General features: G+C 38.2%; 1 protein-coding gene across 4 annotated transcripts in view; it reads right to left on the reverse strand.

The window, feature by feature from the left end:
* Nucleotides 1–14,303, reverse strand: part of LOC126457210 (mitochondrial import inner membrane translocase subunit Tim21) — a 47,860-nt gene that overhangs the window by 13,767 nt on the left and 19,790 nt on the right. For all 4 annotated transcript variants that reach the window (XM_050093314.1, XM_050093313.1, XM_050093315.1 and 1 more), the window contains 3 exons: nucleotides 5,693–5,928; nucleotides 3,332–3,566; nucleotides 2,834–2,933 (listed from right to left, as the gene is read on the reverse strand). In XM_050093314.1, coding sequence (XP_049949271.1) covers nucleotides 2,834–2,933; nucleotides 3,332–3,566; nucleotides 5,693–5,915 — 558 coding nt within the window. In that variant the 5' untranslated portion in view covers nucleotides 5,916–5,928. The remainder of the gene's footprint in view (nucleotides 1–2,833; nucleotides 2,934–3,331; nucleotides 3,567–5,692; nucleotides 5,929–14,303) is intronic.

The following is a 14,303-nucleotide window of genomic DNA, read 5'->3' on the forward strand; positions in this document are numbered from 1 at the left end:
ATACAGGTAACATTATAAAGGGTGAGGATGATTGGTTAGCATCTTCTATAAAATCCTTTAACGCGTTGTAATTTATCCCAATATGACTAACAAGGGGAAGGCCTCAGACACGGACAACCAATTCGGCTCAAATTTGGCGGGTCGCTTGTGTAGAAACCAAAAAAGAAGGACTCTAAGATATTTTGGGTCAACACCCTCATGATTTTGAGAAAAACACCCCTAAAGGTTATGAGGAGCAATCGACTCAAAATTAAAGTGATCGATAGATAATTGTAAATAGAGCATTTTTCATAATCAGGTATGGGGTCCGCAAATGCAAACTTTTCCAGAAATCGAGGAAAGAAACTTTTACAACTGCCGCTTCTGTACCAACATGCTAAACGCTTTTCGCCGACCGCCGATAGCGTAACGGCCAAGGTAATTGGCTGGGAATGCGAAAAACCGTGTTCAAATCTCAAAGAAACCAAGCGGATGTTATTCTTTTCGTTTGTATGTTTCCATATCTCAATTGATTGGGATAGGAGGATTAATAAGGTAAGTAAATCAATAAGGAATGATAATAATAAGGTAGGCAAATAAATTTCTCAAACCTCTTGGGATAGTAAACAACTAAAATGTTACTCCAGGTCACTTTACAGTCGCTCTTCCAGTCACTGTTACGTGTCCTCACTTTTCTTCGAACAACTAGACGGATGGTAAATGTCATATAAACATTCGAAACAAATATACTCACGGCACCAAGAACATCTAATGAATGCAATCTTTCGACAGCTGCACTGTTCCTTCCGAAGAGGTGGCAGAAAAACTTGGTTTACATTTTTCGGGAATTAATTTTGATGCGTACCACGCATACGATATCATTGCCTGAAAAATCGGTGCTAAAAGTTGGTTATGAATTATGCTGTGAATAGTTATTGCATCCGTGCGATTGTACAATTCCCAGCCAGTTACCACGGCCTGTGTTTGGTCGTTGCGGTCGTCACATGACATCCGTTCAAGTTCCTTTGTTGATAGTTCCACTCAGTTTTTTTATTACAGAGGCCAACCGGCTCTCTGACCGAACACACTGTGCTACCGTACCGGCCCATTGCGCTATGGGTTCTGTCAGCGAAAAACGTTTACCATGTGGGTACAGAAGCTACAGCTGTAAAAGTTTCTTACCTCGATTTCTGGAAAAGTATGTGTTTTCGGACCCAATACCTACTGATGAAAAATGCTCTATTTACAATTATCTGTCGATCCCACCAATTTTGGGTCAACTGCTCATCATAACCTTTAGGGATGATTTTCTCGAAAACGCGGGGGTGTTGACCCAAAATATCTTAGATTCCTTCATTTTAGGTTGTACACAAGCGACCTGCCAAATTTGAGCCAAATCGGTTGGCCGTGTCTGAAGGCTTGTTAGTTATTTATCACAGACTGCAGACAATGCAGAATCAAGATCCCACATGGAAGCAAGACACTTGGATACAGTTAAGGCCTTCTTCTATCGTGCAGGGTAATCCAGATCATAAAGTGGTCACTCATAGCTGACAACCCCAATACCTCTCTCACTGCAAAAAAAAAAAAAAAAAAAACCCTTAGCACTTTCTCAAATATAGTGGCACTAATCACTGAAATGATTCCCACAAATCATTTTAGTACCACTGCAGACTGAAAACAATTAATAATTTGTTTTCAAATCCTCCATTCCTCACAACTAAAGAAAGTAAAGAGCACTCAAGAGATTACAATGCACATGTGGATTGGGAGGAGGGGGGGGGGGGGGGGGGCTGCCTTCATATACCCCAGAGTTGAGTTGTTGAGAGCATCACATTGTCAGAGGAATGCATCAACACTGGAATTGGGTCACCTTTTCACATCACACTACACTCTTTGGCTTTACAAACATTGCTCAGTGGAAAGTGACTGTTCACTTTTCTCAAGTAACCACTTTGTATGATCCTCCCACCAGGTAAAGCAGTACTGAAAAGGAAGTTGGCAAGATGAATGATCAACACATGCAAGCTTGCTGCTGTTACACAGGTTTGGTCTAGGGCACCTAGGTTGTACCTTACACTAGGTGGATCACATTACAAGGATACTAACAATGCTACTCAAACAGGTGCCCTAAAGCTCCAAACGAGCCTATGATGCAACACTGTCCCACAGTGGAACTACAAGTGTCATTCTTCAATTAAACTTGTCTCTAAGGCTCTGCAGATCTTCAAATGCTAACTTGCAGAGTGTGTTGCATCATTTCACATAGTGAAGGTGAAACCACAATCAGTCTGAGATAGAAATACTTAATAAATTGTTCCACTGCATCCTGGAAATTGGGGGAATCCATAAGAAGGCTTTCAGACAGACAAGAGCAGGTCACCAATCATTATCATATTCCTTCATCACTTAATTTTTTTCCCCGCATTGATTAAATAGTTTCTGGTTTGTGCCAGTATCATGTTGCAATTCCTTTCTATAAATCTCTTCATTTAATTTAAACGCCTTGTGTGTGTGTGTGTGTGTGTGTGTGTGTGTGTGTGTGTGTTAGCTTTCTATCACTGCTATTTAGATGTACTCTTGCCGCTAATCAGTCCTGATTCAGATTCAAAGAACAGCTTCCTGTTTGTGCTAGTAAACTGACAGTCTGTGTTCAGGTTCTCTGAGATTAGATTCAGTGTTCCACTAGTAGGTAAGCAAAATTTGCCTTGCCTACTCAATAAACAGTAAAATATCTGTAAAGTTAAGGTGCTAACTAATTACTCTGGATAGTCAGACAATAAAAACTGTGCAGAGTTCCAAAGGGGGAAAAAATCATTAGAACAGACATAAAAAAATAATACCATGCAATTACCTCTCTCATTTCTAAGTGCACTGTTCCACGTCTCATGCTGCCTTGAATATAAAATTTCATTCTTAGGTGGTTGATTCCATCTCGTTCGTAGAACAGGTGGCTGCAATTAAATAAGCAGGCAATTGAGGAAAGTTTAAGTAAAGAGTGGATGTTCATTTTTAAAAATCAAACAAATCCATGTAAGGAAAGGGAAGCATTAAGTTCAAAACATATGAAAAACAGACACAAAAAAGGTAATGATTTGTAGTTGGTCAACAAAATTTTTTATGGTAACCTTTGAATGATTCATGATGATGTACCAAGTTCAGTCATTTGTCTCCTGTTACCCATTCTGAATGTTTTTTCTCTGTTTGTTCCTCCAAACCATTGCCTCTTGTTTTTGCTTTTCATATTCTTAGACATGGCTGGTGAATGACAGAATCCTCCCTCTCACGTATCATTTTACGAATGTGGTAATGCTTATATGGACTAAACAGTTTTAAAAAACATTTATCCTACCTGACATGTCGTCTTCTGCCTCTTCTTGTTTGTTCGCCGAAACCCTTAATTGGTTCACCAAGAGCATTTATAATACGAGGATCTTCAATACATCTCTCTAAAGTTTTTGAGTAAACACTATTTGGGCTTTTACTAGAAAATAATTCCTTGAACACTGTATAAAACATGACACCTGTTAATCCCAAACCAGCAAGAATGATTCCCATATAGGAAACAGTTTTTGTTGCTTCTTTCACTGCAAGAAAGTAAATTATTAAAATTACAATAAATTAAAATGTGCATAATATGCAAATTCAAAAGTTAAATGAAAGGTGTAAGAAACAAGTAACATCAATGCAAATTCTGTTGGTATCTGTACAGCATAACAAAATAAATACAAAATCCTATCACATAAAAGTAGTGGCAAACTCATTTACACACACACACACACACACACACACACACACTATTGAATATAATGAGTAGACACCTCAGTCTAGGGATGAGCAATGATTATCAATATTTAAAAAATATCAATGTTAGGAGTTTAAAAATTAATGTTTCAATATCGATACCAAAGTCTTTGAAACAACGTAACATGGATGTTAAAGACAATATATCAACCTTCGACGTTGGCTTGTTAATACTGTCAATAATTTTTTTCATCATTTAAATTAATATATTTTTTAAACGTATCTTATGAAGACATCAGTGCTGTGGTTTGAGGAGTATAAATAGTATATGGAAGAAAAAGTCATACCATCATCTTTCGCACATATACTCAATTTGGTAGCAAAAATTTCTATTGCCAGAGCTGATTGATGCTGTGAAAAGGATTGAAATGTGGTTTAAACATAGTGCAGTAGCATGTAATGAGCCAAAAAAAAAAATAGAATCAGACATCGAATTAACTCAAGAAGTAAACACTAGATGGAATTCAACGTTGTATATTATTGAAAGATTTTTGCAGTCATACCTAGTGATTAAGAATGTTAAGAATTGCCATGCTAGTGCACCACCTGTGCTAATGGCTGCGGAAACTGTAAACTGTCAGATGGTTGTGGCATTTAAAACCTGTGGAAGTGTCGACTTGTGGAATTTGTGGAAAAAAATTTGTTTCACGCAGTAATGTAAACCCAATAACAGGTAAGTGAAACATCTGGCATGCAAACAACACAGGCACTGAAGAGAATCTGAAGAGTAACGTCATTACACAAATGAAAATGTGATTGCTACCAACTGAACATGTTAAAATATTAGTCATATCAACAGTGCTTGAGCCTAGATTCAAGAACATACACTTTCAAAATGCTTTAGGATGTTTGAAGGCAATCAAAACCAACAAGAATTTGCTTGCAGCTGTTGAGACAACTCTAAGTGAGGATGGTCAACACGTTGATACACAGCAGGGAAACAGAAAAACCATATTCGATTCATGGAGTAAACATTATAAGATGGCACAAAAAAGAATAATTTTCTAAGTGGAACAGGAACAGGCCTATCATCGCAGTCCAGTTTTCAACTGACAGATCACCTTCTAGATCTTAAAATAGATCCAATAGAAGTATGGAATCACTTCATTGGTAACACTGTCTATCGAGAGCAACAAAAAATTGCACTTAAATATTTGAGCTGTTTAGTCACATTATCAGCTTCTGAATGACTGATCTCACAAGCAGGATACACTCTCAGTTAACAATGCAGTAGGCTGAGAGGAGAATTGCTCTCAAAAATGGTATGACAGTCCCTAAACAAAATGTGGTGTTTGTAGCTGTTGTATTTATTGATAAAGAAATGTATTTTATTTTGTTTTTACTCCATTCTCTAAATTTATTATTTGACTTTGATGCTACAAATTCTGTGTGTTGGTGTTATCCATTGATGATTTGCCAACACCATCCATCGTACTTCACTCAGATTACATTTACCATTTCTTTCTTTCCTTTTTTTTTCTCTCTCTCTCTTTTTTTTTTTTTTAAAGATCATTGTTTGGCCTTTATATTGAGAGAAAAAATATACACATAAATGACCATAAAATTGACAGTCCTGGAAAGCATCAGTAATAAGAACAGCATATGACCATGACTACTGAGGTAGGTTACAGAATACTCTCCAGCAGTATCCAAAATAATAATTATTAATGTGACTATACAGACAAAATTGTCGTTTAAGGAGAAAAAGTTATGAAACAATTCATTCATGAATCAAGCGTGTGATAATGTGTAACCTCATCTATTATCACTCGTGGTTAATATGAACTAAACCCAAGAGAGACGTCAACAATTAAAAAACAGGATGCACAATGACTTAATAATGAAACAGTCAACTTCCATCATTTTACCCTACAGTTGTTTTTCCTAAAATTAAATAATGTAGACAAACCATTTTCAAGTGTTTTTGGTGCTCCAACTTCATCTTTCCTCTTGACAGTAAGTGACGACTTCTTTTTCTCTTCATTACTATAAAATCTTCTGTTTACAAGTGAACTCTGCTTAACAATTCTGGTTACTGCTCTGTCTTGTGCTTGGCAGCCACAAAATGTTATAGCCAATCTTCCTGAATGCAGTGTGTAGTAACGTAATATTGTTTTTGCAAATGAAGTCATTTGTCAACTATTTCTGCGGAAAGGAAATTACACAAGTGATAAAGTCACATCAGGTATTTCATGCGACACACAATAAGAATTTAAGATCATATTATACAGTAGAAATGCACTATGACTTCACAGAACCAATTGATGAAATCTCATTTTTGGGATAGTTTATGATAACAACTGAATATATTACAAAAGCAATAAATATAAGAATAAAAAGTCCCGAGTTTTTTTGGTGAACAAAATAGTTTCCAATATTAACCTGCCATCGTGTGTAGGCGAATACAAATTTTACAATCAACTTGAACTTTTGCATTGTTAATGGCAAAAGTATTGAGAAGTTCTGTGGGCAACGGAGAAACACATGTTGAGAATTACTAAGAGCCAAGGGAAAAGAAACAAATACAAGGGGCAGTCATAAAATCTTGATTACCAACTTGAAAAAATAAAGTTACATAATTTATTTTGTTTGTTGTAGACACGTCTCCAGTTCTGATACACATCAAAATTGCCACACCACATTATTGTAGCAACCACTAGTGCAGGAATGCACCAGCCCCCGGCTGCATGTGGCCCGCTGCTCACGCGCACCCCCCCCCCCCCCTTTCTCTCTCTCTCTCTCTCTCTCTCTCTCTCTCTCTCTTTCTTTCAGTCCCTATGCCCTATGTAGGCACAGTGATGGGTTTGTGGCCCACATTACCAGCAAGTCTGTGCACCCTTGACCTAAAGTACACAAAGTAAAATGGTGCAGCCTATTGACAAAATGGAGTTTTGTGCAGTGTTTCATTTTCTGCAACAGCGGAAATGTTGCAGCTGTGTTAGGCCAGTCCAGATGGCTTCTTTAGCTGTGTGGATTGGCCTGACAAAGCCCAACATATCCTCTACTTCCACTCTTCCAGTTTTTTCTCCTTCATCATTACAATAATTTTTGGGGGCATTGTTCAGCCACACAAGCTACATATAGCTTGTTTTTGGTCCCTTTCTTTTTAAAAAGACTGCAATGCATCAAATTTCAGTAGTTTTGATGTATGTAAAAATATTGTTTTTTCAATGACAAATGTAAGAATATCCTCAAGTAAATAACTTTCTCTTGAAGAATCCTTGAATCTATATTAACTTTAATGCACCTGCCTCCCTGTTTGACACAAAGTGTATTAGAGCACACAATGTCAATGAGTCTCCGCTGCCTTCCATCAAAGACCAGATAAGCAGAGAGAGTGAACAATGCAGCAGCTACAAATTAATCATCAGTTAACCAGCTCCACTATAAAAACAGTTGACCCCTCCATTTGTTCTGCCTGGACTGCATTTCAGATTCTATGGTAGTATCAGTGGCAACTGGAGGGAGGGCCCTATTCAGAAGACTCCCCCTGATCCAAGCTGTCGGAGCTGGCGGTCATGGGTGCACACGAGGTGTGCTTGCTTGTGTGAATGAACGTTGTGTGCTTCTTTTTCTGACGAAGGCTGTGGTTGAAAACTTGCGTGTAAAAGTCTTTTAATTGTGCCTGTCTGCAACTTAAGGTGTCATCTTTACGAAAAGTAGCAATCTATCTTTTCCTACATTGTTGACTTCAGTGTTTATCCGGATACACCGAACAGATTTATGATTTACCTCACAGCTGCAGCAGTATGAAATCATGTCTAATGTATTTCAAATTTATTCCCAAGATGAAAGCCTACCCAGCAGAGGTACTTTTTATTGTATCATTTATCAAGCTGTCTTTTGTTTCATTCATGGATGAAGCATGTAAAAAATGACTGCTTGCATACCTGTCTTGAGCTGTTTATTTGCCTATTTCATCTGTATGATCTCTATGCATAGATACATATGTGGATGAAAAATCTTCATAGTTTCTGCTGTGAAAGATTGTTCTTGAAGTTTGCTATACTTTTTTGCAAGGTGTATAGCATATTTCTTCGAGTGCCTGCAAATTAAGATTTTTCAGTATTCTGTTACTCTCTATCACCAGTCAGATATGCCTGTGAGCACTTACACCACCCTTCGTTGTGTACACTCAGTGTCCCCTGTCAGTCTAATCAGATATACACTTCACTTCATACACTAGAGCAGTATTGAAGTATGGGTAATACAAGTGTTTTGTATCCAGTCTCTTTGTAGACAAGCTGCAGTTTTTCAATATCTTGCTGACAAATTGTAGCCTGCCAGTTGCTTTACCCACAATTGAACTATGTGGTCATCGCATTTCAAATCTCTATACACTATTACTACAAAATATTTGTATGAATGTAGTTGTGACCAATTAACCCTCACACTATAATACCTCATGAAATGTACAACATGAATTTCTCAGTTAAGTGAACCTGCATCTACTATCTATTCAGTATCAACTGTCCGCTGTATCATCCTTGTCAGTGGCATCATTCGGATGTGCTATAGAGAGCCACAAGGTCAACACACTATTATGGTGGCCATCATCAGCTGCCTAAACCTTGTAGCCACTTCTTCTCACTCAAGTGGCTCCTCAGTCGGCTTCACAAGTGTTTGTGCACCCCATCCAGTCCTCCCACAAAGGAAGAAGTCCTTGGCAGTACTGCGAATCAAACCAAGTTCCTCTGCACAGCACTCAGACATACGGATCTATGAAGGTGGACTTCTCAATTAACCCTTGATCAGGCATGCCATTTTTCATAAAACTGGCAGGTGTGCGGCGCTCTTCATACATATACAAAGAATACCTTTATGTTACCAAGGTAAACGTGTATGAACAAGATTACAGTTTACTCTTAGTTTAATTAATCAGCAATAAAGTAAACTAACATTGTGTGTGCTAAATCACTGTTTAATTAAGATAGTAATAAAATAAACCTTTCATTGAATCCCTCTATTGCCATACACAAGTGTTACCCCATAGAAATGACCCACCCGAGGCATCAAATAGCACAGTTGCATCAGATTTCTGCCATTTGTTTATTTGATTACTAACTATCTCATAAATAACTGTGCTGCTAGCTCATAATCTGGGTCATTTTCTTGCACCAATTGTAAATTTTTTCTCATCTATTTTGTGGCTTTTTTATATTGTGGCTGCTCACTTGGATGTACGACAACACTGTGTTAGCTGAAGCAATAATAAAGAAATAGATACGGGCTCAAAATTGTGAAACAACAGGAAACGGTACAAAACAAAGTTATTTTTGAGTGGCACACTTTGTAGAAAGGCACACTGCTCGAGAGTTAAGTACCAGTTGCCAGTAGTTCCACAAGACTAATGTTTTGTTGAGAGTTATTGGCACATTACTGCTACTCTTATCAGACAGAATTTCTTCACAGACTGAATTATCTGTAAGAAGCCTAAGTCATTAATGTGTAACAGGAATAGCAGTTCCTCTGGGACATATCCAACTGTAGATGACTTTCCATCCAGGGTAATGTTAGGGGGTTTTCAATCATGTCAAAAACCTGATTAGATATAATGCAGAAACATAATTTCTTTAGAAAGCACCTATGTAATACTGGATCAAAAGTCCACAGTCATATCAGCCTGGTTTCTGCTATTCTCGGAACTGTGGATATAATCTGTGAAAACAGTGCATTGAGTTTCATATGAGCAATGTTTTGAGAACCTATGCTGATTTACGTGGGAAACGTCCAGGTACTCATAATGTTTAAAATCTGAGTATGTTCTAGGATTATGCTACCACCAAATGTAAGTGATATAGGAATTTACTTCTCTGGATCAGTTCTACTTTGACCTGTATTTTTTTCCAGTCATGGGGACCACCTCTCTGCTCAAGGGATCTGCAGTAATAAGGTCGAGAGTGTAGTCAGTTATCTAACAACCCCTACAAAGCTTGGTAGAATTCAATTGGGCTGAGATACATTATTAAGTTTTGTGTATTTAAGCTGCTTTTCAAACACAACTAGTAGTGATTTCTTTGAAACTCATCTCAGCTATACAACTATTGAATATGGAAACATTGTTTGTTTTTTCTTCGTAAGGGAAGATTTGAAGCCAGAATTCAAAATTTCATGCTTCATTTTCAAATTTTATATGCAATGCTTTCTCATAAGTGTATGGGCAGTGTTTTTCACAACAGTAACACGGTTAATGTAGCGCCAAAATTTCTTGGGGTTCCTGGCAGGTCCTATGACAATATTTGTCTAGGGTAGTTACTGAAGATTTCACATGTTGCCTTTCTGATAACCAAACACATTTAAATTAATGTCTTTTGTTACTCATGTGATAAAGAAGACATGTTCCCCAAACAAGGAAACAGTATGTCACACACACCAATTTTTGATGGCAGGTTGAAATATTGTTGTACTGGAAAACAAATACTTGATGTAACCCCAAAATTAAAGCCGAAGTAAAGACCCGTCATTTGGTTGTCTATTTAGCCACAGTAAGATTCCTCTTTAGTCACTAGCAGAACAGATCCTAGGCATACTTATTGGAAAAAAGAATTACTAAAATATCTATAAAAATTGAGCGCTGGGCAATTAAAACATTGGCACAGTTAATGAAGTACATGAAGATCAGTTTAAAATAATATCTCCAACATGATCAGCATAGCTCCAATGACTGAATTAATCTCTTTGCTGGTACTGTAACCTATTTCACTACATCTTTTGTTCTGGTTGTCAATCCTAAGGGTGGTTAGGTGCAGTTCTTCAGTCATCTTCATTTCAGCGTGACAGCAGCATGTTGTATCATTTCTGATCTACACTGTATAGTCATGTAATTGTTCCCTTCTGCCATCCCTCCAATCACACTTTCCAGCTGCAACTCATGCCACATTATGTGCCATACTATTTTGTCTCTCTAATTCATTATATTATTCAATAGGTAATTTTCTTCATTGAGTCTTTGCTGGAAATCTTCCTTGCCTATTCAGTCAACTCATCTGATCTTCAACAGTCTCCAGTAATATCATATTTAGAAAGCTTATTTCCATTTGCCCCATTGCTCAGGATTTCAATCGATACAGAGCCATGCTCCAGACATGGCTTTTCATTTCTTGTGTGTTTCAAGATTTATATTTTTGGATATTTATTTATTACTGCTTACAATCTCAGTACCCTTCACCTAGATTCTAATGTGGGTCTCATTTCCCTACAGCTACAGAAAATTGTATTCACCTTTGATTAAAAATTAACTCCCTGTTAGGTAGTGTAGTTAAAGCATTTACAATAACTGATTAAATTAAATATAAAAGAAACAATGAAAACCTACCCAAAATACACCATGGTAACACATTTGTCAGTAATCTACACAGATGGCAATCTGGCAGTTCATGATCTTAACCACTGCGACACCCAGGGCTAAGAAAGTTATATTCTTCAAGAAACCACTCTTGCAGAATTCTACATCTATGACCTACGCTTTTGTCTACGCAAGTGAGCCCCTGATCGCAAGAGACAACGAGCAAAATATCTAGAATCGAAGTTGCAGGAAACCCAAACAATCAAATCCATCATGCATCAGCCCTGGGATGTAGCCAGAGGTGATGTAACACTGTTGTCCACCGTCCCAGTGGAGTCAACCAGTAGGACCTACTGGATCCAACACACCACCATCCAGCAGCCAGCTCTAGCTACGAAACCACGTAAGTCACCAATAAGTTCTCATTCAGTCTGCTGAATCTGCCATAGCTGCCACGTTGTTGACCACATATCCACTGCATCTGATCATCCTCTACGTAGCAATGAATTCTGACATCGGTGAATGCTCTATAATATTCACTACGGTCACAGTATTTACTTCAGCACCACCACATAACATGTGGTTCTCTCTAACAGTGCATTTATTTTGTAAATATTTTCTAAATTGCGCCCCAGATACCCGATTTGCCACTTTGTTCACAAGTGTCATTTCTCTCCAACATCGTCACTTAGTCTTCCAATGCCTGTTATTTGAGTCCGCAAAATTTCACAATCAAGGTGCCCTAGTAGTATATAGTCTGTTGTACCTATGGCGCAACATGCCGGCATATGTAAATATTCTGGGTATGGTGTATGGTCTGTCACACAGTGAATCGTACATGTAGATGGACCTATATGGCTCATAAGCATATTCTCTTCATGTTTGGAAATCTGTCATCTACACTGCGATCTGTTGTGCTACTGTCCCAATCTCTTTGCCACTCATGCACTGACTGTAATTTTAGTTGTAGTAAAATGTGAACTCCACTCAGGCATTAGGTATGTTCTGACTGCTGCCTTCAAAGAAGGGGCAGCAAATAATCTCCACTGAGGTGACAAAAGTCATGGAACAACAAAATGCACATATACAGATAGTGGTAGTAATGTGCACTGCATGAAATAGCTGCAGAAATCAGTGTGAAATGTACGACAAACATATCTGTTAGGACAATGCGCCGAAATGTGGCATTAATGAGCTATGGCAGCAGACAACTGACAAGTGCCTGTGCTAACTGCACATTGCCTGCAACACCTCTCCTGGGCTCGTGACCATATCAGTTGGATCCTAGATGACTGGAAAACCATGGCCTGTCAGTTGAATCACAATGACAGTTGGTAACAGGTGATGGTAGGTTTCCAGTGTAGTTCAGGCCCCACAAAGCATGGACCTAGGTTGACTCCAAAACAGTGTGGCTTGTGTTTACATGGAATGGACTGCGTCCTCTGGTACAACTGACCATGGACTAGAATAGACCATTTGCAGCCATTCATGGACTCCGTGTTCCCAAATAATGATGGAATTTTTATGGACGACATTGCACCATTTCACTGGATCATAATTGTTCACTATTGGTTTGAAGAAGATTCTGGACAATTTGAGTGAATGATTTGGCCACCCAGATAACCCACATGAATCCCACTGAACATTTATGGGGCAATCAAGAAGTCAGTTTGTGCATAAAATCCTGCACCAGCATCACTATCACAATTATGGATGGCTATAGGGGTAAGTATGGCTCAGTATTTCTGTAGGGGACTTCCAACAACTTGTTAAGTCCCTGCCATGTCAAATTGCTGTACTTAGCTGGGCAAAAGGTGGTCTGACACAATATTAGGAGGTATTCCACAACTTTTTTCACCTCAGTGTATGATCGTAACACATGATCAGCACGTCACCAATCCCGCAGGCCCTTATTGCCAGTAGATTAATCCTAATGATGCTGCTGCTTCTTTATTCAAGCAGCTGCTAATTTTGAGTCAAGAGACTTAGTAAACCCCCACCTTACAATTGACTTTTATCAATTATATCACAATTCGTGTGCCCAAGCACTGACTGCAAACCCTATAATTCCAGTGGGGATTGCTTTTGATAGTGTGTAAGCAGTTACAATGGGATCTTAAAGTCAATTGTGTCCAGTCTTGCCAAATGTTTGTAACATTGGCAGATTTATGACATATTTGAGAGATGCGTGTGTGAAAGTTATGCCTCTCATTCAGTTGTGTGTCTTTAACTTACATACCTCTGTTCAGCAGACTAGAGCTCCCCCAATTCTCAGAGTGGGAGAGGTTGCCACTGAACAGCTGGTAGGTAGTCTTACTTGCTGTGCTTTACAATTTATTACATGAGCAACACTTTTGCATCATACCAAGCACATCACATGGTTTTCTTTCCTGCCTGGTTCTTGAGTCCTCTGCAACCACATCTAGTATATCATCATAGGCTGTGACTGAGCATTTTTATTCAGAGTTGTTAGTAATGGCTCCAACCTAGAATTTTTTGATTTCAGACTAACCTTATGAACGCATTGTTGATTCCTCCAAATTTGTGCTTTTCAATATCAATAATTATTTTCATAGTCGACAAACATTGCCAGCTATCTGGCACTTTGAAATAATCGCTTATCAACAATACAGTTTATTTGTGAGATTTGAGTCTTTTTTTTTCGTATCATATCAACTAATTATAACCCATCCAGCTAGTCAACTCATTAAATAAGCACATTTCACAAAACCTAAAATGTTTGAAGGAACATTTGTAAAATATAAACTTATGTAATTTATAATTTAACAGGTAGAGTTTACACACAGAGTGTTCTTGTTGTAAATAATAATTATCTTACTCTTCTTGGGTCGCCTAATAACATAGGCAAATATGTGTATCACCATAAACAAGTTTTATATAAAGGGGTAGAATTCAGAAAAGTCACACAGAACCCCACGTCAGGGGATACTTATCAGACAGGATGCGAAAGGAAGCCTCCCTTCACCAGGGTTCTGGGTGACTTTTCTGGAACTCTTCCACTTTACCCAAATCTCTCCAGTCCTTTTCCTTCACCCCTCTCCCTTCCCCTTCAACTGTTCTGCCAGAGGAAGGAACCACTGGCTCTGTAAGCTTGCATAGCTAAAAATAATAGAGGGAAACGTTCCACGTGGGAAAAATATATCTAAAAACAAAGATGATGTGACTTACCAAACGAAAGCACTGGCAGGTTGGTAAGCACACAAACACACACACA

The sequence above is a fragment of the Schistocerca serialis genome, chromosome 2 (assembly GCF_023864345.2).
Source record: "Schistocerca serialis cubense isolate TAMUIC-IGC-003099 chromosome 2, iqSchSeri2.2, whole genome shotgun sequence".
NCBI classification, from domain to species: Eukaryota; Metazoa; Arthropoda; class Insecta; order Orthoptera; family Acrididae; genus Schistocerca; species Schistocerca serialis.